At 52.5% G+C, this 27794-nt stretch overlaps 14 protein-coding genes across 14 annotated transcripts; 6 read left to right on the top strand and 8 right to left on the bottom strand.

Moving 5' to 3' along the window:
* Nucleotides 1-259: 259 nt before the first annotated feature.
* Nucleotides 260-1499, bottom strand: NUU61_004342 (uncharacterized protein; the record flags this gene model as incomplete). Its single annotated transcript, XM_056654924.1, has 4 exons — nt 260-659; nt 727-1162; nt 1252-1288; nt 1344-1499. The coding sequence occupies 4 exons, from the start codon at nt 1497-1499 to the stop codon at nt 260-262; spliced, it is 1029 nt and encodes a 342-aa protein (XP_056512951.1).
* A 416-nt stretch (nt 1500-1915) lies between these two features.
* Nucleotides 1916-3946, top strand: NUU61_004341 (amidase signature domain-containing protein; the record flags this gene model as incomplete). The annotated part of the gene is made up of 6 exons (XM_056654923.1): nt 1916-2194; nt 2265-2534; nt 2603-2744; nt 2814-3235; nt 3311-3494; nt 3585-3946. The coding sequence occupies 6 exons, from the start codon at nt 1916-1918 to the stop codon at nt 3944-3946; spliced, it is 1659 nt and encodes a 552-aa protein (XP_056512950.1).
* A 296-nt stretch (nt 3947-4242) lies between these two features.
* Nucleotides 4243-6047, bottom strand: NUU61_004340 (pseudouridine synthase family protein; the record flags this gene model as incomplete). Its single annotated transcript, XM_056654922.1, has 2 exons — nt 4243-5637; nt 5697-6047. Coding segments are annotated over 2 exons (1746 nt in total), but the record flags the coding sequence as incomplete, so codon positions are not given.
* Nucleotides 6048-6446: 399 nt separating this feature from the next.
* Nucleotides 6447-7048, top strand: NUU61_004339 (acyl-CoA thioesterase; the record flags this gene model as incomplete). Its single annotated transcript, XM_056654921.1, has 2 exons — nt 6447-6526; nt 6598-7048. The coding sequence occupies 2 exons, from the start codon at nt 6447-6449 to the stop codon at nt 7046-7048; spliced, it is 531 nt and encodes a 176-aa protein (XP_056512948.1).
* Nucleotides 7049-7476: 428 nt separating this feature from the next.
* NUU61_004338 (uncharacterized protein) lies at nt 7477-7980 on the bottom strand (the record flags this gene model as incomplete). Its single annotated transcript, XM_056654920.1, has 1 exon — nt 7477-7980. One exon carries the CDS (start codon nt 7978-7980, stop codon nt 7477-7479), a length of 504 nt encoding a protein of 167 aa, XP_056512947.1.
* A 2025-nt stretch (nt 7981-10005) lies between these two features.
* NUU61_004337 (basic helix-loop-helix domain-containing protein) lies at nt 10006-11143 on the top strand (the record flags this gene model as incomplete). Its single annotated transcript, XM_056654919.1, has 2 exons — nt 10006-10119; nt 10175-11143. 2 exons carry the CDS (start codon nt 10006-10008, stop codon nt 11141-11143), a joined length of 1083 nt encoding a protein of 360 aa, XP_056512946.1.
* Nucleotides 11144-11167: 24 nt separating this feature from the next.
* Nucleotides 11168-12547, bottom strand: NUU61_004336 (uncharacterized protein; the record flags this gene model as incomplete). Its single annotated transcript, XM_056654918.1, has 5 exons — nt 11168-11567; nt 11621-11774; nt 11836-12145; nt 12220-12404; nt 12499-12547. The coding sequence occupies 5 exons, from the start codon at nt 12545-12547 to the stop codon at nt 11168-11170; spliced, it is 1098 nt and encodes a 365-aa protein (XP_056512945.1).
* A 1988-nt stretch (nt 12548-14535) lies between these two features.
* Nucleotides 14536-15978, bottom strand: NUU61_004335 (PP2C family serine/threonine-protein phosphatase; the record flags this gene model as incomplete). Its single annotated transcript, XM_056654917.1, has 1 exon — nt 14536-15978. One exon carries the CDS (start codon nt 15976-15978, stop codon nt 14536-14538), a length of 1443 nt encoding a protein of 480 aa, XP_056512944.1.
* A 923-nt stretch (nt 15979-16901) lies between these two features.
* On the top strand, nt 16902-19385 carry NUU61_004334 (sugar porter family MFS transporter; the record flags this gene model as incomplete). The annotated part of the gene is made up of 12 exons (XM_056654916.1): nt 16902-16999; nt 17056-17252; nt 17316-17481; nt 17534-17557; nt 17612-17680; nt 17735-17814; nt 17867-17981; nt 18038-18153; nt 18204-18803; nt 18872-19027; nt 19099-19168; nt 19226-19385. The coding sequence occupies 12 exons, from the start codon at nt 16902-16904 to the stop codon at nt 19383-19385; spliced, it is 1851 nt and encodes a 616-aa protein (XP_056512943.1).
* A 306-nt stretch (nt 19386-19691) lies between these two features.
* Nucleotides 19692-19904, top strand: NUU61_004333 (alpha/beta-hydrolase; the record flags this gene model as incomplete). Its single annotated transcript, XM_056654915.1, has 1 exon — nt 19692-19904. One exon carries the CDS (start codon nt 19692-19694, stop codon nt 19902-19904), a length of 213 nt encoding a protein of 70 aa, XP_056512942.1.
* A 514-nt stretch (nt 19905-20418) lies between these two features.
* NUU61_004332 (uncharacterized protein) lies at nt 20419-20955 on the bottom strand (the record flags this gene model as incomplete). The annotated part of the gene is made up of 1 exon (XM_056654914.1): nt 20419-20955. One exon carries the CDS (start codon nt 20953-20955, stop codon nt 20419-20421), a length of 537 nt encoding a protein of 178 aa, XP_056512941.1.
* Nucleotides 20956-21132: 177 nt separating this feature from the next.
* On the bottom strand, nt 21133-23204 carry NUU61_004331 (IlvD/Edd family dehydratase; the record flags this gene model as incomplete). The annotated part of the gene is made up of 3 exons (XM_056654913.1): nt 21133-22348; nt 22410-22564; nt 22626-23204. The coding sequence occupies 3 exons, from the start codon at nt 23202-23204 to the stop codon at nt 21133-21135; spliced, it is 1950 nt and encodes a 649-aa protein (XP_056512940.1).
* Nucleotides 23205-23764: 560 nt separating this feature from the next.
* NUU61_004330 (putative DnaJ domain protein (Mas5)) lies at nt 23765-25279 on the bottom strand (the record flags this gene model as incomplete). The annotated part of the gene is made up of 5 exons (XM_056654912.1): nt 23765-24320; nt 24376-24992; nt 25057-25115; nt 25194-25220; nt 25276-25279. The coding sequence occupies 5 exons, from the start codon at nt 25277-25279 to the stop codon at nt 23765-23767; spliced, it is 1263 nt and encodes a 420-aa protein (XP_056512939.1).
* A 235-nt stretch (nt 25280-25514) lies between these two features.
* On the top strand, nt 25515-27733 carry NUU61_004329 (glutamate--tRNA ligase MSE1; the record flags this gene model as incomplete). The annotated part of the gene is made up of 7 exons (XM_056654911.1): nt 25515-25781; nt 25827-25899; nt 25962-25999; nt 26059-26475; nt 26531-26788; nt 26847-27013; nt 27079-27733. The coding sequence occupies 7 exons, from the start codon at nt 25515-25517 to the stop codon at nt 27731-27733; spliced, it is 1875 nt and encodes a 624-aa protein (XP_056512938.1).
* Nucleotides 27734-27794: the final 61 nt, after the last annotated feature.

The raw sequence follows: 27794 nt of genomic DNA, 5'->3' as shown, positions 1-27794 counted from the left end.
GACAAAACAGCGCGAAAAGCTGCATAAGGGCTGACTCTGGATAGTGCCCGAGAATAAAACCCAATCAGAGGGAGCAACGTTGAATGGAATGGCGTGATAAGTATCAATATATGGGTATTTATGTGGGAATCCTCAGACACCAAAAAAAAAAAAAAGGAACAGGATGCAGGATCGGGCGGCGATCAACTTTGAAAATAAAATAGATGACCACTATTGTACAGGAACCCCCCAAAAAAAGAATGAAGGAATAAATGAAAACTTAATTTGGCTTGCCAGTGGGCGGTATCGGTTGCAGTTCAACCTTGACATCCTCGCGCACCTGAATGTGATGCGAGGAACTCAGCGGGTCGTGAGTCGCCGATCTCGACACGTTCGCGCCCGAGCTCTCGAGCTCGCTGTATTGCGTGGATCGCATCCACGGCCGGCTGTGGGACTTGGGGAGGTTGGTGCCCCCGCTAGAGAGCCCCAGGGCCCGCGCAATTTTCTTGCTGAAGAGCGATGCGAACACGACTCGCATCGTGGGCAGACATGTGCAGAGGATGCCGATAGAGATCTCGATGATGGACCACAAGATCGCTCGTGAGTATACCCACATCACGTCGTATTCTCCCAGGACCAGCATCGAGGTCATTAGTCGGGTAAAGGCTGCGGCGCAGTCACTGTGTAGAAGAACGGGGTACGTTAGTATAGTCGACTTGATATCAGTCAAGGGCCGAGAAAGCATACAATAGACCCAGCAAGAAAATCAGCGATAGTGCGATCTTCTGTCCGACCCGGAGCTGCACATCCCAGATCATGGGGATTGGCAGTAGCCAGACGGCAATATCCGTCACGATATTAACAATCGCGTACCCGATGCCGAATTTCTTAAAGTCGAGGCATTTGCCGCCGCCCGTCCAGAATGAGTGGATAGGAACGCAGTCGAAGATCGCGAGGAACACCGAGACGATCAGCCATACCGCGATCAGTGCACCGAGGCCGTAAATTATGCGCAGGAACTTGGGTGACGTGAAGATACGTCTGTAGAGAAACAGCAGGGACAGCTTGATGGTCGGCGGGCCGAGGATGTAGAAGAGCTGGAAGAAGTAGAGGAGTTTCTGGAAGGCGGCGACGTTGGCTTCTCCTACCGCGTCGCGGTGCTTGCCGAGTCCAACTTTGGCACCTATACATAAGTTAAAAAAAAAAAAAAAAAAAGGAAAGGTCAGATATGTGTCTGCTGGTAGGTTATTCAACAAGATACTGATAACTCACATCTGGTGAAAATCCCGTAAAGCGCCCAATCCCACGCCTGTTCACAATTAGCCCTAAACTCCGCTCGAAAGGGAAGAAAAGCATCAACATACGAGAGCCACACAGATGGCCCAGTCATCCAGACCAAATGGCAGTTTCTTCAGCAGTCTTGCAGCCACTCGGCCAACAACGCCAAGCGTAGCAATGGCAATGAAGAGGCTGTTCACGCCCCAGAGCATCGGCCTCTGGTCATCATTGATGGAGCCCATTGTCGCCAGGCATTCACAGACTCAACCAGCAAAGATGATCACCGTCCAAAAGGCTTGCTCCCCGCGACTGGGCCCCAAAATACTTTATATCGTATCCCACCTGCCCCCACCCCCCTTGGTACAGAGTGGGTCCTGAGCTGACTCTGGTATGAACATGGTGAGAATCCTTCGAGCGATCAGCGGGCGGGCATGGTAGCGCAAACTTTCTGAGGACGAGCTGTGGGCCCTCTCTACATGCACTATCGGTGGGGACTGTAAGAAACGGAACAATTGCAACCGTCCAATGCCACCGTATACACACTGTACCGCGTATCCGGGACCTTGACATTCTCTCTCAGCCTTGCCAGCTCCTGATCCCCGTCAGCTGGCTACATACAGATAAGCATAACACATACACAAAAAAACGCAGGCACACAATGACGGTTCATCAAGAGAATCGGCCTTGGCAGGAGATTGCTCAGGAAGTCCAGGCGGCGCGCGATGAGTCCATTGCCCAAGTCGAGCCCCAACCTTCACTGCCAGAGTCCCTCCCGAGTCGGGTGATTGAGGTCCCTCGACAATGTCTCTCCCCCGCCGAGGTGGCCATCACCGAGCGCTCTGCAGAGGCCCTGGTGGAATCGCTCGCAGCGGGCAAGCTGACTGCAACCGCCGTCACCAAGGCGTTCCTGCGGCGCGCCGTAATTGCGCAGAAGCTAGTGAGCCGCTATCCTTTTGCCCCAGACCTCTTTTCGAGACTCATATCACTGATTCTCAATCGTATGTTAGACGAATTGTATATATGAACTGCTTCCGGCCCGAGCACTTGCCCGCGCCCAGGAACTGGACGACTATTTTGCTACCCACGGGAAGCCTTTAGGCCCCCTTCATGGGTTGCCGATCAGTACCAAGGCCCATGTCGGCATTGCCGGACGAGACAGCAGCTCGGGGTTCGTTGGCTGGGTGGGCAGAAAGAATGCCGACGATGCGAGCGCCGTTAAGATCTTGCTAAATGCGGGTGCGGTGATGTATGCCCGAACTACTGAACCGCAAGGGCTGGTAGGTGACCCGGTGATGCACAGCATGGAGTATGGTTGGAGTGGCTAACCCATATTCGGTGGGCACAGATGGCCATTGAGACATGCAATAACATTATGGGGGTCACGGTCAACCCGCATAATACGGCGCTTTCTTCTGGAGGGTCTTCCGGAGGCGAGTCGGCGTTACAGGCCCTGCATGGTAGTCCGCTGGGTATTGCATCTGATATAGGTATGTTCTCTCCCCCTTTTCTCTTTCTTTTGCCATTTCCTTGAAATATCATATATTAACCTTGAACAGGAGGCAGTATCCGCGTACCAGCAGCAAACTGCGGCCTCTACGGCCTGAAACCAACAACAGGACGACTCCCACTCCTCGGACTCTCAGCATACGTCCTGGGCTGTGAAACCATCCTCCCCACAATCGGACCCCTCTCACCAACCCCCGGAGCCCTAAACCTCTTCATGAAAACCATCCTAGAATCGCAACCCTGGCTCAACGATCCATCCCTGCACCCGATCCCATGGCGCGACCAAGAAACGCACATCCACAAAAACGGCAAGAACCTCACCGTTGGCGTGATGTGGACCGACGGCGTGGTAACCCCGGCGCCGGCGGTAACGCGGGCACTGCGCGAGGTTGTCGAGCGTCTAAAGATCGTGCCGGGGGTGGAGGTTATTGAGTGGGAGCCGTTTCAGCAGAAAGAGGCATTGGAGATTCTTGTGAGTATAATATATGTACCAACAAGGATGGCATAATATGGGTTTGAGCTGGGTTGCTAACTATCAATTCTATAGACAAAGCTCTATAACCCCGATGGCGGCGAGGCATTTGCCCGCAACCTCGCCCTTTCTGGGGAGCCCTATATGTCCTTGACAGAATGGTCGGCACGGGATACGCCGGGGATCGAGAATCTCAGTCACCAGGGCGTGTGGGACTGGACGATGAAGCGGGAGATCTTCCGCTACACATATCTACAAGGTGAGTAAACCACGGATCCCCTCCTAGGAGAACCTCAAGTCCTACCCCTTTTATATATGATGTATGATGTATGAAACTAACACAAAAAAGAATGGAACTCCAAAGCACCAATCATGGACGTAATCCTCGCTCCCTCCAGCCCAACCCCAGCACCGCAGCTCCACACCTCTCGCTACTGGGGGTATACCTCGCTGTGGAATCTGTTAGATTACCCGGCGATGGTATTCCCCGTCACTAAGATCGATGCTGAGCGCGACGCGAGGGACGCGGCATATGAGCCCCGGAACGACTTTGATCGCTGGGCACATGAGCATTATGATGCGGACAAGCAGCGGGATGCGCCCGTTACGTTGCAGCTTGTGGCGAAGAGGTTGGAGGAGGAGAAGCTGTTGCAGGCGTTCAAGGAGATTAAGGAGAAGGTTGGGTTGCCGTTTGTGGATTGTTTGGCTTGATGGTCTTTATTTATGAAGGAATGAAGGATTGGAGAGTATGTTGGAGGTTGTAAATAGGGTTACCACATGCATGATTATATGAGTGTCCGAGTGTCCGAGATGTCTATAAGTGTATAGATATGCCGTATGCTATCAATCAACTATGCAAATCACAAACCACGTCTATTTCAACTTTTGCCAGTCATATCCCAGGTCAACGAAATGGTATCGTGAAGGCGAACGGACAGTCCAAGATGCTGTGCTGTAAGAAATCCAATCGACAAGAGAAAGAATAGGGGAAGTCAGGTAATGTCACATCAACTTGTCGCAGTCGTCTCGGCACGTTCCTGAGCAGGAGCTTCATTCAGATTCGGGGCCGCCTCCGAGACGTTGAGCACACCGACGCCCGCCAAGAGTACCGGACTGACCACACCAGGTGCGTCCTTGGTCTCTCGGGGTAGGTCCTCTGGGTCATCATTGAGAGTGGGAATGACCCCATAGCCAACAATCACCTCCTTGCCCTCAGGCGCAGAGACCCAATCCGGCACTTCACTAGGCCCATCCACGCCGGGCGGCGGCAGACCCCACCTCGGCATTTTACTACGGTAGAGCCAGCCGCCGTCGAGATCAGCATAGGCGACAGCATGCAGGAAGATGCCGAGTTCGTGGACGCCCGGGTCCGAGTACAGCTCGGTGCCACAGACGTCGCAGCATTCGCCGGACAGCCGCTCGCCCTTGCGTTTCCTATAGTGTTCGGCGGCAGCCTGCTGCTCGTGCGCCATGATCTGCTCGACGACGAGCGGGTCGGTGTCCGGCGGCACGTTGGGCGCGGCGGTGAAGTGGGTGCGGTACTCGGTGCTATCGGCGACCTCGGTTTTGCCCATGTGCGACAGTCGTTCGATGATCTCGGCGTCGCGGTCGGCGCTGGCTTCGTGCTGGCCTAGCCCCGGCCCGAATACGCGCCGGTTCGAATAGATCGGGTCGTTGGTGATCGGATAGCCCAAGAATTGGAGGTGGACGCGGATCTGGTGCGTGCGCCCCGTGAGCGGCAGACAGTGGACAATGCTGTAGCCCTCGGATTCATTGGCAAGTGCCGGTGGCGGCGTGGCTGCGCGCGGACCGTCTCCGGGCTGTTCATGATTCTCTGTGGGTGTAGACTCGGGAGTCGACTCCGCCGGCGCAGGATAGTAGGCCAGCCGACGGAATTTCGTCGTGGCCTCTTTGCCGGTAGCGCGCACGCGGTTCAGGCCCAGCTTCGGACTGACCGACATAATAGGCTGGTCACACACCATAACGCCGTCGGGGAATTTTCCTTTGACGCGCGCAATATACTCTTTTTGCACGGTGCGCGCTTTCAGCTGCTGGGCGATCTTCTCGGCAGCCTTGGGGTCCTTTCCGATGAACATGATCCCTGACGTCAAGCGATCGAGCCGGTTGCACGGCCGTGGCACAAACTGATGGCCGCGCTCGGCGCGCAGGATTTCCACCACCGAGTTGTAGTGGTATCGGCCCGCGCTGTGGACAGGGACGCCCGGCGGCTTGTCGATGACCATCAGACCGTCATCCTCGTGAATGACCCCAATAGGCAGGCTGGTTACAGGGGGCTCGTGGCGATGGAGAGTGTGGGAGACAACGTGGCCGTTTCTGAGGACTTGTGTCGGGCCTGCTGGTTTGCCGTTCACCGAGACATGGCCGGTGCGAAGGGCATTCCTCTGATGGATGTCAGCTCTTTCATCTTGTGGCATATCTTTCCAATCCTAATTTCACGCACGTAATACTCTGCGGGCCGGTCCCGGAATTCAGAGACGAAGATATCCTCCAGCTGGCGATTCCGCCAGCGCTCCTTGCAGTGTGTGTTGTAGGTGTAGTGGTAGGGACTGACACGGCGCAGACCGCCTTCGAGGTAGTACGGCGCGGGCCAGGGATCACAGGGCGTGATCACCACATCGGGGGCTTTTTCAACGGGGTCGGGCGGTGGCACTTTGATGGGCTCGATGTTGGCGAGGGCCATGGGGGGCGGCGGGATCCTGCCTCGCCGCAGCAGGTAGGATGTGATGCGAGCGGAGGGAGCCAGGAGCGAAGATGACAGCGAACACGGGAGATGTTGGCCAAGTCGCAAGGATCTAAAACAGAACGTGCAAAACAAAACGAACGATTGTCGTCGAGGGGATTTTTGGGCGGGAAAAAAAAGAAAAAAAAGAAGCAATCTTATCAGGCACTTTTTGGTGGGGACGATTGCCGCCCCCCACGTCCAGAGGACTCGTCTGAGCGCGCCAATTCCTGATGATTCAACCTGAGAGAGACATATTCTTCTGCAAAGATTCTCAAATTGATCTCTTGTCTTCCATCCTTGTAATTCATATGCCCTGGGTGAAGGCTTACCTAATCACATTCAGACCTCGGCCCAGCAGCACCGAGGAAGCGCGGAGACGATGATTTCCATTAGTCTTGCGGGGGCACCCTGGTGCTTGAAACAATAACCTCGCTTCTCGATCCTCTCTGTCTTCATCGTGCTAGCGACATGGCGCCCTCCGAGTACGAGGCGAAAAAGCGGCGCACGCGCAGCGACTACGGCTATCACCAAGTCCACCAGACAAGATGGTGCGCCCTTGACCCAAGAAACCAAACCACCAGAACTCGCGCAGCATGGAAAAGCTAAGATAAACACCCAGGTTCGACAATGACATGTACGCGCACCTCAACAACACCGTGTACACAGCCTTGTTCGACACCATCGCCAACACGTACCTGATCAAGGAATGCGGCATGGATCCCTTCAGCGTCAACAACCCCACCGAGAAAGCCAACAATGGACCCCAGGACCAGTCTGCGGCTGGGGCAGACCAGATTGGGCTCATCGTCTCCACACATGTCGACTTCTTTGCGTCTGTCAGGTTCCCGGACACCCTGGAAGTGGGTCTGCGCGTGGTGAAGCTGGGATCGTCCAGCGTGACGTGGGAAATTGGCGTGTTTCGGCAGGGTGAGGAGGCTGTCAAGATGGTTGGGAATTATACGCATGTTTTTGTGTTGCGGGAGACGATGCGCGTTGGGAAAGGGGGTATGGAGGATCGCGTGCGGCGGGGGTTGGAGAAGTTGCTTGTTGGGCCGGATTCGAAGCTCTGATGTACGGATTCGCGGCATTGAAACCCCTTTTCTAGAGCCCCTTGTGCATGCCTTGACAATGATTACTCGTGTCGATCATAGCTGCTCCGAGGCAAGATGCACATTGCAAGAATTAAACTCGTATGGAATGTAAACCGCTTCAAAGAGAGAAGACGCATCTAATCTAATCTATGAGATCCAGAAAGAAAATCGCTGGAAAAACACCGTGAGAAACCGAGAAACATAGCCCCATAAGCTCATACCCATCGCAACAAAAACCGAAAATGAGACACTTTTCAGAAAGGAAACATGGCTTTAACGCTTCTCACGAAACTCCAGCGCTGAACAAGAAGAGTAGATAGTTGAAACCATCATTAAAAATTAGGTAGGACTGTTTGTGGAAAACAGCCATTGGGTTGTGGGTTGAAATAGAGCCAATGCGAGTTTTTTCAACCCAATTTTCCCGCAACAAGACTGCTGCATCGGGACACATCGGCGCTGGTGGGCGGCGAGGCACCACGGTGCATGGTGTGGCCATCTTCGTCAAGCCACCACTTGGGGTAGGGGCCCGGGATAAAGCGATCCTGGGCATCCCAGCCAGCAACCCAGTGGACACCATCGTCGAGGAGGAAAAAGCGCAGCCGCTCAGGGCGACCACCTTTGTGCAGCGGGGCCGAGAACCAGCGGCAGCGTCCTTCGAGCTCAGACTCGAACATGTAGCGGTGGAGAATGCGGCAGTAGACCAGAGCAGCGGGGGCCTTATCCTTTTCATTCTCATGGCCGTCCGGATGAATCAGGTGCCAGCCATGGCCCGGGAAGAACTTGTAGGTTCCCGGGACAGGGCTGTCCCAGTGCTGCTCACAGCTGATAGAGCCATGGATGCGCTCGCCTCGGTTGAACCAGTATGTCGGGCAAAAGACGGCGCGCAGGCAGAGAAAAGGGTTGGGTGCCATGGTTGAGGGGATGGCGTAATTGGGTAACTGACGTGCAATGCGACACGTAGGGCTGGCGATTCTTCCAAGGAATCACAAAGACACAAAAAAGATACACAAAGGACACAAGACGCTGAAATGCAGGATATCCAGAGGATAAGAACCACGGTTATAAGGGGAGGTTCATGGTGACAAATAATCAATCGGCCGTAATCGAGATTGAGGTTGAGGAATGGGGCGTGGTCTAAGTCTATAGCGACTCGGTGAAGACCCCCCTAGAAGGAAAAAAAAGTGACCGTTTCTCTTCACACAAAGAATGTGAGACGGCGAGTACCCTTGGCACGGGGGCCAGACCAGCGACAGGGACTGGTTGAGAATGTAGACAAGTGGCTTCTGTTATCGTTGCGGTGTGTACCCGGTTTGCGAGAAAGACGGGAGATGAGATGATAAGCTTGCAGCTTGCGAACAGCCGGAGCTAGCAGTTAGAGCTCAAGGCTTCCACTTCGGGGGAAGAGCAATTGGGCTCGGGTTGGGCCGCACAGCACGCGAGAGGACCGGGGTTATGGCTCACGAGCTCGTGCAAGAGATGGAGCTTCTGACTGGAGGAAAGGCATGGTGTGAGTGTAGGGATCAGACCGGGTTATAGGGGTGTGGAAGGTAGAAATAAGGCAGTGTGTGCAGGTGCGGGAATTAAAAAAAAAAAAACTCGAAGCGATGGTGACCCTGAAACGTCCAAGTTTTTTTGCCCGCGGGACCAGCCGAGACTTGGCACGCTAAAATCACAGGATTTTCTCCCGTCTTGTTTTCTTCTCTTTTAAGGATCAGCTCACCGTAGCCGCTTGAGTGTGAGATCGGCCTTCTTTTGGCCCCTTGAAGTCTGGAGCTCTTGGCCTGGCTGTGCAAATTTTCATGGTTTCAGCCCTATTGTGCAGCGATATACATGTACAGCCACAAGGTGGAACTGATTGACAGGGAACCTTGGAACACATCAAATAATAAAAAGAAAAGAAAAGAAAAGAATAGCCTTGGCAACTGAGTACTATAAGAAATTTTCGTTATATTATTAGCATGGCAAATCGAAGGATTCAACGAGCCGCATATTTCTCCGAACTTTTGCAGTACTTCCAGCTGAAGTTGGGCATTCATATGGTAGAAGTTGAGCTATTTTCTTTTTCTTTTCTTATTTTACTCATATCGTCGTGGTCTGTGCAGAAGCTGCCTTCCTGTGGGATTTGTGTACTTGTGTCGTGCACTCGGCGAGCCTGAGGAATTCTCAAGGATTTCCTCTTGTTTTTGTTATGAAGGTCATAGAATGGCCATATAATTTATTTATGGCTTCCTCTTATTTTCATTTTTATTTATTCGTTGTTTTGCCTTCCCTTCCCTTTCTTGTAATACAGTATCCAGAGCCAGTGCTAGTGCTAGAGATAAGCGAATTCCTTCATGCGACATTTTACTGCAAAGCATTGACCAGCCCACTGCTTGATTTTGCAGTTTCGTCATGAAGAACGAGCTCCATGCATCTATCAGAACGTGGTGCCTTATACATGAGGACAGAATCCTACGATCGCAGGCCTTAATTATAAGTCCAGTGTATTTGATGGGCTTTCTCGTATGGCGTATCGAACCATCCATTCCCTTATTCCCCTAGCATCCCCTCAATGTCTTACCAAAAATCCTGCCTCGCCTTAATCTCCGAGATATTCTCACAGATCCTGCACTGACCAACTATGCAAGGGGTTTTATGATATGTGCCATGCACGGTGATAAGACAACCAGAGCATTCCAGATACTGATAACAGTCAATTTTAAAGGGTTAGAGAAGAATATTAACTTCTACGCTTTACAGAGTGAGCCTATTCCCAGTTGGAGGTTTTCATAGTGTCGGCCCAAGTGGGTAGCGGAGTAATCGCATCCGGATCGACTCCGCACCCCCACTTCCCCAGACACCTGTGGACACTATACATGGCTTTCCCCCTGATGCTCTCTGTACTCGACAAGATGGATGCCATGTCTCCAACAAATCAACTGGAACCTACGTTATCAATGAACCCTCAGAAATCAAAGAAGAAACGCATCCGGAACTGGACCGAGCAAGACCGGGCTGTCCATCGGGAGTTTGAGAAATCGCGTCGCGAGGCCTTCAGTGAGCGGTTGACGGTAGGTCATGAAGCAGCTCCTAGCTATCAGCTTTTGACTCACTAATAGTCTCTAGGAGTTAACGAGGCTACTGCCTACGCTCAAGGTCGAACAGCGTCCCTCGAAGCACATCATTGTCGACGCAAGCATCTCTTATCACCGAGCCCAAGAAGACAGGCATCGTCAAGCTACTCATGCACTCCAGGCCCTGGTGGCTGAGCGAGATGATCTTCTTCGGGAGGTGAACGGCCTTCGGGCCCTGTGCCAGCCTGGCATTTCCACCCCGCGCCAAGCAAGACCCATAGACCCTGGGGTCCTCGAGATGCTGGCAGACAGCCAGGAAATGTCTACCAGTCTGTCTGGGGATTCTGGCAACCATGACTCCATGGAAGATTACTCGAATATTTCTTCTCAAGAAGCTCATACCTCCTTGGAGGTCAGTCACTCGGCAAGGGCTCCGACCGCCACGCTGCCGCAAGGATCTCCGACACACATGGTGTCTAGCGCTACAGCTATTTCGAATGAGATACCCCATCCACCTGCTCTTTCTGCTGCCACGGAAGCCCATCCGATACCATTGCCAGTCCATAATTTGGTCGAGAGTGATTTCGTCGGCTGGGGACATCCCATCCCGTTCGACTCCAACCTGATCAATGACACTCTTCCGTGGACTCAGCCCCCTGATATCTCCACTGCTACACCCCCAAAGGATACGGGAGTGGGGTATGATACCAATGTGTCGCATCTTGTCGACGATGCCGCGCTCTTCTGGCATCAACATCCCGGTATTTTGAACACACCTCCAAGAGAAGACGGATTGCATTTTGACTCGAACTCAAATATTCCTGATCCTTCTTCTATCCTTTGGGGTCATCAACCCGGTATCCTGAGTACCACCTTGTCGTCAAATAATCATCAGATCGCCGCTCACGAAACCATCCAACAACCCGCCAATTCATTTGTTTCCAATTCAGAGAATTCATCATTATCAACGAGAGTTGTTCACAATGATCGTGCAATAGACCCATCTGCATCGCTGTGCTAGGCTGCGAATATACCCTCTGATTGATCACACATTCTTCATGGCTTCCTCAATCTTGGCCTGGCTTCTCTTCTCTGCCGCCACGAACAACGCGAGTGCCTCACGAAGCCGCTTCTTTGTGGTGGGATCCTCCTCATTGGCCTTATCCAGCTCAGCTCCTCCATTTGCCAGATAGTCAATACCTGTGCTGGCCAGTTTTCCATCCCAGTCAGGCCCTGCCAGCGGGTCGATGTGCGCGAGTTTCTGAAGACGAGTCGGCGTGGGTTCCGCGTCCCGGTACGGATGGCTGGGCTTGAGCACGCCCTCTCCGGGCTGTTTGGCGCTGTCGTAGGGGAGCTTGGAGAGCTCAGTGAGCACCTGGTGCGAGATCGTTGCCGAGTGGCACCCCAGCTCACCGGCCGCCATCGCCTCTTCCGGGGAAATGAAACTAGGCAGTGTTGTCAGCTACTCCGCTGCGACGTGACCCTCGGGTTGATTTACCTCGCATTCTTGAGCAAGGGCTGTTCTTTACCGGTCTCCTTGTATAGCCGCTTGTAGGTTTCGAGGATCTGGACCAAACGCGGGGACATGGTATGGTGCAGGGCTGGGTCATCGGACTTGGGCCACAAGTCAAGCTCATCGTGGGCGCGGACCTCTTTTCAGACTTCTGATGTCAGTGTTCTGATTCCAGTATATCTTTGCAAGGGAGCTCCCACCGTTGTAGTAGGGACTGATATACAGACAGCCTGCCTGGCTCGCAGCAATCGCCTGATGCACGCTGAACAGCGCAGTCCCAAGCGTCCGAATACCCTCATCCAGCAAAGTGGGACACGCGCTCAGCGCAGGACCCGTACTGGGGATCTTGATGCAGAACCGGTCCTTGGAGACGCCCACATTTTCAAACTCGCGGGCGTACGCACGAGCATGTTCCAGGGTTTTTTCGGTGTTATAGGCGTTTGATGGAAGAGTCTGGAGAAGGACTCGGCCCTGGATATTGTCGATGTTTGCCTTGGACATCAAGACAGCCTGCAAGTGTATATTTAGCCTTTGAGCTTTTCATTCAATAAGATATAAGCGGCTCATTTTCAGAGTCCACGCACCATGCGTGTGTAGATAGCCAACCAGCCCTGGTCTTTGTATTCCTTGACCACGCTCTTGAAGAGCTCTTCGTTGTCGGGGTGGCACATCTGCTCGTGTACCCAGCCCTGGTTGCTGGTCATGTCGTGCGGCACAATGGGGAGGCTGAGGGTGAATGCCGGGTCCATCCAGTCGACGTCGATGTTTACTATTAGTATTAGTATTTATAAGCCTTTTCAGAGGTTCTTTTTCGAATTTGGGTAGAAAGAAAAGAGAAAAAAAGGGGGTGGCAAGTCACTTACACTGCTCAGACAGCTTGTGAAGCCATGTCTGCGTACCCAGGCTGCCCATTATGAAGAGACGAGTGAGTGTGCAGTGAAAAGAAGTCAACCAGATATAATAATACCAAAGGTAATGGGAATAAAATAGATAATAGATATCTGTAGAGATAAACAGCAAGCTAGGCTATATATATACCCTTTTCTATAGTCCATCTCCGCACCGGTACACTAGAGGGGGTTCTCGTTCTCGATGCAACACACAGGGCACCAGGTGATCAGCCCGGAGCACTTTTTCTGGTACGCGAATCAAAATAATTAGATCTCCTCTGGGATGTAATACACACACAGGGCATGCTGTGTAAGCGATTCAGTAGTGGGGGTCCTTGGGGAATGAGGTATACTAAAGGTTCTGGCGGGTGGGGTAGGAGATGGGTCGCACGCAGGGCAGATCTTGGGTGTACAAACCACGGGTATATAGCAAAATAGCAAAATACCAGAACTGACACACGCAGGACAGGGTCTGGCTATTGTGTGAATTGGGGGGCTATGATTTAATAATATAAGAAGATGTGAAGTGGGTCGCAGAAAATCTGGGAGGATTCGATTTTGCTTACCCCCTACGTGACCCCAAGAGCTATCTATATATTTGATACAGAATAAAACCTCTTAAATAGGATACAATGTAGTTAATAAGCCATTTCAATCTAATGCTTATTCTCTACAATATATATTCAAAGTCTCCTGAGCGAAGTGAAGGTTAGCGGCTTGTGATACATATGGGGAAGTCAAATGTAGTCATGGATTGTTACAATTAGGGCTGAAATAGAAGAAGGAAATTAAGGTCGACAGTCTTATTTTGTAGATTGCACCATTGTTTTGACATTTTCTCCCACACAAATAGCTCATAGATGTTAGAAATTAATGCTAACTATAATATTGAGCTAGCTAATGAGGAAATCCTCGAATCCTGAGTTGTAGCTCTTATCCCGAAACTCTATACAGTTCCGGTGCTCAAAGGGTGTATGTAGACTACGACATCATGACAGGAGCTTCACTATTTCCTGCCATACTAAACCAATTTAGAGCAACATCGATGTGAGAATATAGCATAGTTCTATCGTGCCTCTGACCTTCAGATTTGAACTCGCCCTCTACAGCTATGATCATCGTGGCCATCAGTCATTTCAACCAACTCCTAAACAGACTCGAAATATGAATATCCATGTAAGGCGGTTTGCCAGACTCACTTCTATCATTCATGAACCCCAGCCAAAGTTTCAGGTCTTGCTCACTATACCTCCAACCCTCCTAGAATCTATTTGCTCAGCCCTCTCAACTCCAGAACAGGTTTCCTTCGCACTAACCTGCAAACACATCTACACTTACTTCAACGATGTCTTGAAGGCCCGTGGGACACAACTCTTTCATACTGTGCCACGCAAAACACCTCTATCGCTATGTCCCGAGGTCATTCTCAATCAACGATTAAGAAAAGAAATACTTCACCGACTTGAGAATAGCCATTCGAAGTGTTGCTATAGTTGCCGGAAACTACACCCACACTCAAAATGGCACATCGCACACTATACCGGACCACTTCCTCGCGGTTCACGCTTATTTCAAAGGAAACTACTATCTTATGGTAGTAATATGCGGCGTTGTCCTTACATGCGGTATGCTGGGGAGATCGATATCTGCCCTTTTTTTTTCAGCATTTCTTTCCAGGATCTTCGGCACTTTGTCAAATCGAGAAAAGACAAGCCACCACATTGCCGAGAGAATCATGAGCATTCGTCTATGTCCTACAATCTGAGACTAAGCAACATCGACAAGGACTTCCGACATGATTGTGTCGTCGCTCAGCATTCTCTCGCCAAAGTCCAAGTCACAACGACCCTTTGCGTTGACTAGCATCCCCAGCGTCTAAAAAGAGACCTGTCTTTTTTTTTGCTGAATGATTGGTCTTTGTTCCTATGACTGGTATTTTCAGCAAGGGGCTTTCATCTATAATTCATTTAAACCTGCTTCGGTCTGGTCCAATATGCGAACTTTCTATGATTATCTACTTTTCAACCTTGGGGTATTAAAAAACACCACCTGCACCGTCATGTCATCCCGAACACGCCGGGAGTGTGGAGCGCTAAAAGCAAGCCGGCCTGCCACCAGCTCGTGATGATCTCCACCAAGGGAGTTGCGCACGAGATGCACAGCGGCATTCTCATCTTGAACTGTTGACCTCGACTCGACAAACCTCCAACTGACCCCCTTCCAAAATTGACCAAAGTCAAACGGTTCATATGCCGGCTTGACAGTTGAGGCTGGTCTGGTCTCTGCCGACTCGGATTCTATCCATTTTCCAACGAGATTCACAGCCTGCTGGCTGGTCAGCATATCCCACATGCCATCCGTGGCCATAATCAAGAACGAAGGCCTGCCGGGATTGATCTTGGTGCTGGTGACAACCGGCTCGGCCGTCAGATAAGGCGGGGTTCGGACAGGGTATCTCGGCGTGAGCAGCGATGGACCAGAGAACCGCTTCTTGATTTCCTGTTGGAAGTCCAAGGGCCATTTCCATGGCCCGTCGCCGAAGGCCCGGGATACCATCATTCCAAGTACGCGCCCACCCTTGACCATCTCAGGTTCGCCAGGGTGTTCCGCCTGCAACCGGAGAATCTCTTCTTTGTTGCTGCCAGTCTGGTCGACTGACAGGGGGATGGCTTCCCATTTTCCATCTGGAGTTTGTTGTCCCAGGACTGCTCTCGAGTCACCGGTGCATGCCACATGCACTGTGCTCGTGCCGGGATCGTATAGCGAGAGCAGGGCACAAGAGCCTGCATACACAGGAAGAAATGCCTTCACTTTCTCATGAAATGGCTTATTGCCTTGAGCAGCATCCAAAGCGGTCTTGAAAATCGAGTCGTCAAGATTCACGAACCCTTGCATGATCGCACGCTGGACCAATTCCTCGGATACCGAGTCTTTCTTGGGAGATGACTCGATCAGACCCAAGCTGCGCCTTACAAAAGGCAGGAGTTGTCGTTTGAGCAAATCTGCCGTCTGCCAGCCGGAATGCCCATCAAACACGGCCCAAGCCATCCAATGTTGGCCGTCATTGAAAGGCGATGGGAGTTTGCCGTGAGTGAACTGGTCTTCGCAGGGGTTATTGGATGCCAACCGAGTACCGTCATATCGATTGACGCCGGGGATATTGCTGACTGGGAAAGAATATGCCTCTTGCGAGATGAGCTCGGTGACTCGCTCTTGCGACAGACCAGGCTCTATGCCCGGGTGATCGACGGGCGGTTCCTCCAGAGATGGTACATCGTCGCGGGCCGATATCAGCCACCACAGACCCGGTGCACTGATCGCACCCGCAGTCGCAATGGATCTCATTCGATTTGAGGATGGGCTTTTGGTTGAATATGACTTCTGGGCCCGTATCCGTGGGGTTGATATGGACACGCGGCCCAGGCGCGGTCGAGCCATTCGAAATGGCAGCATTTTCTCTGCGGCACAACTGGAAAGAGTGAAGCCGAAACAGAAGGGTTCTTCGCCTTTTCACCAAAATTCTAGACGCGCGTGCATGGCATCTTAGACAGGGGCAAAGGGGCTGGGAATAGGAATTAGTCATCACAATAAACCACCGCCTTGCAGCGCTGGAGGTCATCTCAGGTGGTTATTGATTGTTGCTTTGGAATTAAGTGTATTGGACATCTTCGAAGGGCAGTTGATGGGTTGTGTTCGTCTTAACTGAGATTCGGCGGTTGTCGAATGGTCCACGGACCACACATCGAAGAGCCTTAAGCGCCTCTGGCTTTTTAAGCCAATAAGAACAACAATGAACAATCTCGGATCTCACAACAAAAAATAGTGGTGGAACATAGATACAGACAGGGTAGAATCAGATCATCAAGAAGCCGTGGCAGCTTACAGAGAATACAAGCGTATATCCAGGTAAAGGGCTTTCTGGGACTGCAAACTGCTCCACAAAATGCGATCTGGAGGTGATAGAAAATAGGGTTTGCTGTATACTAACCATGTGGCATCTTTTTGTTTTCAATGACATCTATCAAATTTATTTTGCACATTTTAACTCCAATGTCATCTGACACGCCAATAATCCTTCCAACTCCAAGCAGTGTCAAGAGTGTACCAGGACATGCCGCTTAGCCGCGTTGTACCGGGGCATTCCCGCACATACCACGAGATCCGATAGGTGGACCAGTCACACGCAGGGCAAGATCTTTGAGCAAGAACCACGACACACGCAGGGCAAAGGAGGGGCTGCCCGTTGGATTAGCTCGGCGCTAGCGTACCCCGGATTCTCGCCCCACGATCCCACGACTATATAATTCCCTTTTACCCGGCTGGGGAGATGTCATCAAATATACGGTGTCAAGCTATCACTGTCTTACTGTGTGACCATGTCGAAGCTCAGTGTGGACGACGGCAAGCCCAGCGCCGTGTTTATCGAGGATGCTGAGGCTCAGACGCAGAACTATAGCCAGAACGTCAATGCAAGGTGGGATTGGCTTATTGAGTAAAAAGTGGCTTTTCCTGATGTTTGCTTATCTACAGAATCTACAATCCCCTCGCAGGCATCTCCAAAGATGATCTTTATGACCGCGTTCTTCGGTTCTGCGACGAGTATGGATTCGTCGACCATGTCGATACTTTCCAAAAGGGTGCCCTTGCTGCACAGCAGCAGAAAGATTTTGAGGCTCTTCCCGAGTTGACTGAAGGAGATAAATATCACTTGCGAAGAGAATCTACCCGTATAGGCCCGATCCACTCGTACTTTTTGTTTCTTTGTGGACGATCTCTGACACATTCTGCAGATAAATGGCACCTGCCCAAAGACCTCTATTTCAGTATCGCCTTGTGTTCTCTCGGCTCTGCTATCCAAGGATGGGATAATACAGGCGCCAATGGAGCGAACCTCAGTTTCCCGCAGGAATTCGGCATCGAAGATAATACGTGGTTGATTGGGGTGATCAATTCAGGGTATGTGAAAGCATTGGTACCATAGGACCCTCTCTAATGACGGAGCTTCTAGACCTACACTTTTTGGGCTCCTTAGGTGAGCAAATGCACAGAACCCCGAGTTTCTTTTTAACATCTAACGCACTGCAAGTGCTTGGGCCGCGGACCCTTTGAACAACTGGCTTGGGCGTCGAGGCACCATTTTCTTGACTGGACTATTGTCAGCAACTTGACCCCTCCTTGACAGTAGAATCCCAAGCTAATATGCTTGTAGCTGCGTCTTCCCTGTTCTTGCACAGGCTTTCACTCAGAACTGGTGGGGATTGATGATCTGTCGACTCTTCATGGGACTCGGTATGGATAGCCACTTTATAACAACGCCGGGGCTAACGTCGTGTGCTTACAGGAATGGGCGTCAAGATTTCCACCATTCCAGTCTTCAGTGCAGAAATCAGCCCGGCTTCAATTCGCGGTGGTCTCGTCACAAGTTTCCAGCTGTGGGTGGCATTCGGAATCTTCGTGTACGTCCATAACATTTGACCTCTGAGGAGACGTGGTTACTGATAGCAGAACCTAGTGGTTTTTGTTCCAATTTAATTTTCTTTCGAATTGGAAAATTGGCCTGGCGCTTCCAGTTAGCGGCAGCCTTTGTTCCTGCGATCCCCGTGTTGATTTGCGTCTGGTTCTGTCCTGGTACGAAACGCCCTGGCATCTTCATAGGAAACACGGCTAATAACCACAAGAATCGCCTAGGTGGCTCATGAAGAAAGGACGCTACCAGGAGGCATTCAGATCATTTTGTCGACTGCGTAACACTGAGCTCATTGCAGCCAGAGACCTGGTAAATTCATCTACTCCTTACGATTCCCCTAGAGGCAACGAATCTGACAAATACCACCAGTACTACGCCCATTGCCAGGTCATGACTGAGCGCGATGCCTTCTCAGGCAAATCACTTCCTTCCCGAGTCTGGGAGCTGTTCGCAGTCCCGCGGCTCCGTCGCGCAATGCTCTCCAGTGCGATCATCGTCACAGCCCAGCAGTTCTCGGGTATCAATGTCATGTCGTTCTACTCCTCGACCATCTTCTCTCAGGCCGGATACTCGCCACGCGACTGTCTACTCGCCTCGCTTGGGTTCGGACTGACCATGTTCATCTTTGCTCTGCCGGCTGTCTGGACGATGGACACGTTTGGGCGACGCAACCTGCTACTCTTTACCTTCCCCAATATGGCCTGGTGTCTGCTCACGGCGGGGTGTTGCTTTTTGATCCCGACGGAGTCTAGTGCCCGGGTGCCGCTGATTGCTTTTTTTATTTATCTGTTCACGGCCTTGTATGGACCTGGTATGTATATCCCATGATGCTTTTTTTTTCTCGTTTCTGTTTAACAGGAACTAACTCTTGATTGTTAGGAATTGGGCCCATCCCCTCCATATACTTCAGCGAGGCATTCCCGTTGTCACATCGCGAGCTCGGGGCGGCTTTCACTATTTGCATCAACAATGCCATCGGCAGCGCCTTGAGTCTGACCTTTCCGTCACTCTTGGCTAAAGTCACTCCGACGGGAGGTAAGTATTTTTTTGGGGGGGGGGGATAATTAGTGAAGAAGTAAGAGTCGTAGTTGACAAAATTGGCACAGCATTCGGGTTCTACGCCGGCCTAAACGTCCTCGCCTTCCTCACGATTTTCCTAGTTGTCCCAGAAACGATGTAAGTTCCAAAACAATCCATGTATTTGAGCAATGTCACCTCACACACATCGAATAGGCAACGCACCCTCGAAGAACTTGACTATACCTTTGGCGTGCCCGTGCATCGACATGCTCGCTACCAAGTGGGCACCTGGCTGCCCTGGTTTGTGCGGCGATATTTCTTCTTCCAGCGCTCTGCGAAGTTGGAGCCCTTGTATCGGTTGGAGGGGCTCTGAGAGAATTGGTAGATATTTGAATGGTCTGATTCGAATTCTTCTTGTTTTATTTGTCCCAAACCTTCAGATCAGATATGGTATGAATTGCATACGATGTTTGGAACTTGTGAGCGGTTTTCTCAATGTTTTGCTGTCTTCAAACCGACACGTCTTTTTGCCCTTATATTCGATGGTTTCTAGATTTCCCACTATAGTTATAAGATAGGATAATTCTCAAGGATTTCGATTAGTCTTTGTTCAATTGTCTTCCAGGGCCGATCTTCGAGTCTATGGTCAATCTGTCGGATCGCACCGACTCTGCTTGGCATGTTCTTGCGCTTGCCGTATCCCAAGATGTTTATGTTTGGCGACGAGAATAGTGGACTGTCGTATCTGGGTCGCTTGGCGGGTGACGGGGTCGAGTTGGCGGAGATTGTTGCTAGTGGGCATTTTCCTATGGATTCTAATCCTATCGAGATGTTTCGTCGCAATGCGCGGTTTTTGGATACTATCTCTTTGGGAGAGGGTGGCTCGAAATAGAATAGAATAATAGATCTAGAAATTAAATATAGACAACCCTAATGCGGTTATAGATGCTCCTTTGCAAGATAAACACTTTCTTATGTGCTTCCTCTGATATAAACATAGAATGATCACAATTGATAGTTATTAAGATTTACGTATTTAAGACGCTTCCCAGTATTTGCATCAATATCTTCATGTACCTGCACTCCTGACGGTATTACTCCCGGCCAGGAAATTCCATACCGATCATTCCTCCAAGAGCTCCGGTTATACAAATGCTCCTTCATCCGCTTCTCCATCAACTTCTTCGGCAACTTGCTCCGCTGCGTCCCCCGCTTTACTAGGTCAAATGCGACAGAAAATCGCATCCAGCCAGGGCTCCAGGTACTCGCGACGCGACTCCCATGCCGAGTCATCCACATCCATCTCCGACTTCGCTGGCATCGCCCCGGGTTCGCTGGACCGTTGCCGTGAGATCTTTTAACCAGGGACAATGCTTGCCGATCTGAAGAACCTCATGCTCGGATAATTATTGCCAGATATGGCTCGAGAGATCCGGCGCAGGCATCTTTGCTCTCAGCTTGGCTCCTGGACTCCAGGCGTCCTCCAGCTTATGGTCCCCCTCGAGGTCTTGCTCATTCCTAACAGGCAGGACGTAAGGCGGCTCGCACAAGTCTCTGTACACAGCGCCCCACCGATCTTCGCGATCGTCGAACCGAAGATCCCGCATCGTGGGCGGCTGCCACTCATAGCGGTCGACCAACCTACCGGGGTGGTGGACTTTATGGAGCAGTTCTTTGTCAATCACCAGCCAGCGGACATGGCCGAAACTGTTTGCGCGCTTGAGTTTCTTGGTGAGCTTCTTCACGGCTGGAGCCAAGTCCTCTGCTCTCTCGGCGTTAATAATCTTGATGGCGTGGAAGAAGACTGACTTGGCCGCTGGGAGACAGCAGGCACAACAAGTCTTGTTGGCGCAGGCGAGGCTGATAAAACTCGGAGGGTGCACCTCGGCGTGTTGAGCTGCGATCAGCTCAACGATCTCGCCGGGGAGGCGCGCGAGGGCCATAGGAGTTGCTAACCAGAAGAGCTGGGTGTTGGTAGAGAACTACTACTAGTGCCTGCACTAAATTCTCTGAGTCACCATTGACTCGTGTTTTCGGTTCTAATTTAGCGTGTACGGTTGTCTTGTCAAGCCCATCATGATCATGAATTCTAAAATCATTGTTGATTAACTACAGGACCATCAATGGTTGTGCCGGGGCTCCTCCCATCGCTGCGCAACACGCTGGTACTTGACCGCACTACGCAGCACCATTCCCTCATTCAGCTGGTCCGTCTGGCGACGGAAGATCTCTTGCCACGGCGTTTGGTTCTCAGGGCCCGAGTAGCCACCACGAGCCTGTAGATCAGCTCGGCGGCGCTCGAGTTCTGCGGCATCAATCAGAATATCGACGCGGCGCTGGTTCAAGTCAACACGCAGACGATCACCATCACGGAGAATGGCGAGATTGCCCCCAGCCGCAGCTTCAGGGCTTGCATTCAAAATGGACGGAGAGCCCGACGTCCCGGATTGCCGCCCGTCGCCAATACAGGGCAGTGAGGTGATGCCTTGGCGCAGCAGACGCGCTGGCGGGTGCATGTTGACCACCTCCGCAGCACCTGGGTAGCCAAGAGGGCCTGCGCCGCGCATCACCAAGATACTAGTATCGTCGATTGGCGTGGCCGGGTCATCGAGTCGGTCGTGATAGTCCTCGGGCCCGTCGAAGACCACAACCGCACTCTCAAAAGCATTCAGATCCGCCGGGTTCTCCAGGAACTTCTTCCGGAATGTCGGGGAGATCACGCATGTCTTCATGATTGCCGAGTTAAATAAGCTTCCTTGAAGATGCAGGAACCCGGCGTCCGCCATCAGCGGATCGGCATAGGCACGGATTATACGCCGGTTCCACGACAGCTGGCCCCGCACGTTCTCCTCCACGGTGCGTCCATTGCAGGTTAATGCGTCTGGCCGTAACTTCCCCGCCTCAAGCAACTCGGCCATGATAGAAGGGAGTCCGCCAGCACGGTAGTACTCCTCGCCTAGGAACTCGCCGGCGGGTTGCATGTTGAGGAGCAGAGGAATATGGAACCCGAGTTCGTCCCAGTCATTCAGCGAAAGATCCACGCCGATGTGTTTGGCCATGGCATTAATATGGATAGGAGCATTTGTGCTGCCACCGATAGCCGTGTTCGTGACAATAACATTCTCGAACGCCGCGCGCGTCATGATATCGCTTGGTTTTCGGTCTGCATGAACCATTTCGACAATGCGCTCGCCGGTCTCATAGGCGCATTGGGTGCGTTCCCGGTATGGCGCCGGGATAGCTGCCGAGCCAGGGAGCGCCATCCCCAAGGCTTCTGCCAGAGCGTTCATTGTCGATGCCGTACCCATTGTGTTGCAATGGCCTACAGACGGCGCTCTGCATGAAGATAGAAGTGTTAGCCTACTTCTTTTCACTTCCAATAGAGGCGCGGACCTACCCTCGAGACACATAGTCGATAAATTCCTCGCGATTGATCTCGCCCGCCGCATACATTTCTCGTCCTTTCCAAACGACCATTCCTGACCCGGCCAGGTCATTCTTCACGTATCCATTGAGCATCGGGCCAACATTGAGGCATATTGCAGGAATATTCTGTTGCGCGTCTGCCGTTAGCTCCGACCGAGAGAACGTATAGAGAACAGGCTATACGTACCACTGTGGCAGCCGCCATCAATGCCGCCGGGGTCGTCTTATCGCATCCCGTCAAGAGCACAACTCCATCCAACGGATAGGCATGAAGAATCTCCACCAGCCCCAAATACGCCAGGTTGCGATCCAGACACGCCGTCGGCCGGCGCGAGCTCTCTTGAATCGGATGTGTGGGGAACTCGAAAGCAATGCCACCCGCACTCCGGATACCCTCGCGCACGCGTTTCGCCAGCTCCAGATGATGCCGGTTGCACGGCGCAATGTCTGAGCCGGACTGCGCGATGCCGATCACCGGTTTGCCGGACATCAGCTCCTCCCGTGTCATACCATAATTAAGATATCGCTCGATATACAGCGCCGTCATACCGGGATTACTATCGCTGTTGAACCATCGTGCCGATCGCAGCTTGCGACCTCCTCGCGGCAACACCGAGCCATCGTGCAGCGTGGCGAGGGTCTTCTCCAACTCGTGCGTGCGCTTGCGCAGGGCCAGGAGCTCGGATTCGCAGTCTTCGATGTTGATCGGGGCTCGGTTGTCGTCGCAGGAACAACCTTCGCAGGAGGCTTGCGGGTTACACGGCATAATGGGGTGGGGGAGCAATTTGCAGCTTGGGGATTTTTGGAGATCTGGTGGCAAGGTAGAATGCGACAGCAGCACAACCCTTACCAGACCGAACCAAGAGCCAGGATGGGATTAAGGAAGAGAGACAGAGGCAGTGTCAGAGTCATTGTAAAAGAAAAAGAATCCAATGCGATCAGCGAGCCATGGGTTAATAGAAGAACCCGGCACACGGAGACCGAGCCGCGGAGCAACCCCACGGAGTTGCTCCGACATCCCACTCGACCCTCGGGGGACGTGGGGGACTCTGTCCACTTTCTTACTTAGGGCAGTCTGACACTGACACTGTTCTGCTCTGCTCTGCATCCTTCAGCCTCGAGTCTCCTCTTTTCTCCAGAAATGCCGCAACCCCCACGCCATCCCATCCACTCCCCACGGAGACCCACTCCAAGCCAAAAGATCCATTGCCATGTCTGGGTCTATTGTACTGTTCACCGAAGGAGAGATTTATCAACAAGCCACAAAATAAGACAGAAAGAAGCAAAAGGAAATGCAAACACCCAAACTCCATCAATGCCAAGGGTTTATTGAGCCGCGCACTGCGCCGGTTCCTCGTCGTCATCTTCGTCCATCCAGGCCGATCCGCCATGGCCATCATGAGCACCAAAGTCCTCCAATTTAGCCTTGGGGTCGTAGTCGACCTCGTCCACGGTGTCTGACACAATGGGCGTGTCCGGCTTCGGGAGCAGCTCCTTGAGTTTCTCCAGCATCGCCGGGGTGGGCTTCCAGTTCGCGTCGGGGAATTTGACATTGACCACCAAATACAAGTCCCCGCGATTGTCGCTGCGCTTGATGGGCATTCCCTCGCCAGGAATCTTGAGCACTTGTCCCGGAGAAAGAATTCCGCCGGGGGTCTGGGGGTGCTTGAGCTCGATGCCTCTGCCATCAAGGTGCTTGATCACGACGCGCGAGAACCCGCTCAAGGATTCGGCCAGCGTGATATCGATAGTCGCGCTCAAATCCGAGCCGGCCCGGGTGAATACCGGGTGTTCCTCCTCGACCACCTTAAAAACAATATCGCCAGGCTCTTGGTCGGGGACTTGGTCCGCCTCGCCCTCCAACACGATCTTCTCTCCCTCCCTGCGAACGAGGTCAGTTAGGCTAATATGATAGTCTGGGCAATGGAACAACATACCGTGCGCCTCGGGGGATCCAAATCTCCAGGATCTTCTTCTCCTCCGTCGTCTTCTTCCCCTTGCACTTCTTACATTTATCCTTGGGGCTGAAGAAAGAGCCCTGCCCGTTGCACACGGTACAGGGAGCTGTGGACTGAGTAAGAAACTGGCCCATCCGGGTCAAGACCTCTTTGTATCCCTGGCCGTCGCAAGTCGAGCATTTCTTGGCCGTCGCCTTCTCCTTGCCGCCCTTGCCCTTGCACAGGCCGCAGATGATGTTCTTCGTGCTGGCAAACTTGACCGTCTTGCCCTTATACAGGTCCTCGAGGCTAACTTCATAGTCTTGCTCCTCGTTGGCGCTTCTCCGCGGTCGGTTCGGACGGGGTCCAGCTCCTCCTGGCATGCCGCCCATGCCACCCATACCAAACATCTGCGCTAGCAGGTCGTCGAGGTCGGGTGCAGCGCCCATCCCGGGTTCGCCGGAGCCGTTGAATGCAGACATGCCATGGGTGTCGTAGATTTCTCGCTTTTCTTCATCGTAGAGGATATCATATGCCTCCTGCACAGACTTGAACTTGATCTCGGCCTCTTCGCGCTCGGATTCGGGGACTTTGTCAGGATGGCTTGCGAGCGCAGCCTATCGAAGACTACTGTCAGTACTCTGTGGGCCAAGATAATTTGATCGAAGATTCCCGACTTGCCTTCCGGTATGCCTTCCGAACCTCATCCTTGCTCGCGCCGCGATGGATCTCTAGGACCTCTGATATAACAAACAGACATTGTCAGTCTTCTTGCTTCATTTTTTTTTTTTTTTGGGGTAAAAGAAAAACCCTCGTACCGTAGAGGTCAACCTCAGCTTGCGCCACTGCAGAGTCCGTCAGTAAGAGAAACGACACCGAGCCACGGGCGCCGCTCTGGACACATACTGAGTTCGACTGATGATCAAAAATATGCAAATCCTAAGCGCTTAGAGAGAAAGAGCAAAAAGTATCACTCTGAAAAGAAGCGGTCCAGAGATGGGGAGGTGAAGAAGAGAGTGGTGGATGCAGCGTTGCCAAATCGAATTTTTGTCGGAAGCTTCGCGGAGCCGCTCCGCAAAGTCAACACTTTAACTCACCTCACCTCTCTTGCCCCAACGAGAGCCTCGAACATTTACACAATGAGGAGTCCTCCCCGGCTGTTTTCTCGGCGCTCTTGGATCTGCATCCAATGCAGGACCTGCTCGTCTTCTTCCGCGGCCACTGCGGGCGCGCAGCTCCGCAAATCTAAGAACAATCTGCCCGACGCTCCGGCGCGCACGCGTTTTGCGCCCTCGCCCACCGGATATCTTCATCTGGGATCGCTCCGAACTGCGCTTTTAACTATCTCCTGGCCAAACGCACCGGTGGCCAATTCCTGCTGCGCATTGAAGACACCGACCAGGTTCGTGCACGACACTGGGACTGGGTGGACGACCAACTGATGGACGCAGAAACGGACAATCCCTGGTGCTGAGCAACGGCTCTATGATGATTTGAAATGGGCCAGATTACAGTGGGATGAAGGTGAAACCAAGCTACAGTCTAGCACGAGGGATCCGAAGGAGTCTGACTTTCAACGCTGCCAGGTCCCGTCATTGGTGGCCCGTACGGACCTTACAGACAAGTAAGACGCTGCGCTGTTGCTGCATTTTGTACACTACTGACTTTTCATTTTTCGCTCAGTCCGAACGGACAGCTTTGTACCGCACCCATGCCAATGACTTGATCGCCAACGGCCACGCCTACCGATGTTTCTGTTCTGCAGACCGACTCGATTCGCTCGCCCGGCACCGCAGCCAAGCAGGCCTGTCCCCAGGGTACGATCGACAATGTGCAGACATCTCCGTCGAGGAATCGGAAGACCGCGCAGCCAAGGGAGAAGCGCATGTGGTCCGGCTGAAGATAGAGGGGTACCCGATGTTTAATGATCTGGTCTATGGCAAGACAGGACAGAATCGGCCCAGTACCAGCAAGCTGGACTTCATCGACCGCGTCTACGACGATCCGATTTTGCTCAAATCCGATGGTCATCCGACGTACCACTTGGCCAACGTCGTTGACGATCATTGCATGAAGGTTACCCATGTCATCCGGGGAACGGTAGGCTCTTCCTCTCTTAGAGGTTTTTGGGGGAGCAGCAGCTCACATCTACTAGGAATGGATGCCATCCACCCCAATGCATATGGCGCTATACAATGCCTTCGACTGGAAGCCCCCGCGATTTGGGCATGTCCCTCTACTCGTCGACAAGACCGGGCAGAAGCTCAGCAAGCGAAATGCCGACATTGACCTCTCGTCCTTCAAGGACCAGCAGGGGATCTTCGCAGCGACGCTGGTGAACTTTGCCGCGCTTCTGGGATGGTCTCATTCACAGAAATCCGACGTCTTCGGTCTGAAGGAGCTGGAACAAATTGTAAGCTCTTTTGGAGTCGAGCAAATGCGCATTTGTTCCTAGCTAACATTCTCCTCAGTTCAATCTGAAGATCACCCGAGGCAACACCGTCGTCGCCTTCGAAAAGCTTTGGTTTCTGCAAAAAGCACATGCTCAACGCTTCGCAGCAAGCGGTGGTCCTGAATTCGATGAGATGGTGAACAGAGTCTGCTCGACAGTAGAAGAAACCCATTCTCTCGAGAAGCTGTAAGTTGCCGCCAATTTCCAGTGGAAAAAGGGACCAGAAAAGAACACACTTCTAACCCCAACAGGTCCCCGATCCTGGAAGACCGAACTCTCCCGCAATACATCGCGCCGCTCCTCCGCGCCGACGCCAAATCCTACACAGATACAACCAACTTCGTCCAGCGCAACTCCACCTTCTTCACGACCCGCCTGAACAGAAACCCCTACACGCCCGCTTCCTCCCCTTCTCCCCCACCCTCATCATCCTCTGACTCCATTACTTCCTCTCCTCCCCAAATCCCCATCCAAGCCCTCCACACCGCCGCCGCCGCCCTCACCCTCGTCCCCCCAACCCACTGGACAATCGAAACCCACCGCACAAACATCAGCTCCTACGACGGCAGCGACGCCGTTTCCGTTTCCTCTGCCCCGGAAAGCACTAGTAGTGGCGAGGGTACTGGTTCTACTGCGACACTGCCTGCAGCAGACAAAATCTTCAAAAAGGAACTATACCACTACCTGCGCTGGGCACTATCGGCTTCGGCGCCTGGGCCGGGGATCCCCGAGACCATGGCGATTCTCGGGCGGCGGGAGACGGTGCGGAGAGTGCAGGAGGCGAAGAGCTTGACGGAGGCGTTGATTCCCTCTGCTGGGAGGAGGGTTCCTAAATCTTCTTCTGGTGGTGCTCAGGATGCGGATGAGGATCGGAGTTGGATGGGGTCGCTTGCGCCGGAGCGGTAGAGGGTCGCTTTTGTAATATCTAGTTGTTGTTTGGGATGCCCCTGTGGTAAATAGCTATGCT

Source organism: Penicillium alfredii, assembly GCF_028826965.1.
Source record: "Penicillium alfredii strain IBT 34128 chromosome Unknown utg000005l_segment0_segment0, whole genome shotgun sequence".
Taxonomy (NCBI): domain Eukaryota; kingdom Fungi; phylum Ascomycota; class Eurotiomycetes; order Eurotiales; family Aspergillaceae; genus Penicillium; species Penicillium alfredii.
The sequence above is the reverse complement of the archived record's forward strand: the minus strand, read 5'-3'. Positions and strand labels throughout refer to the sequence as shown.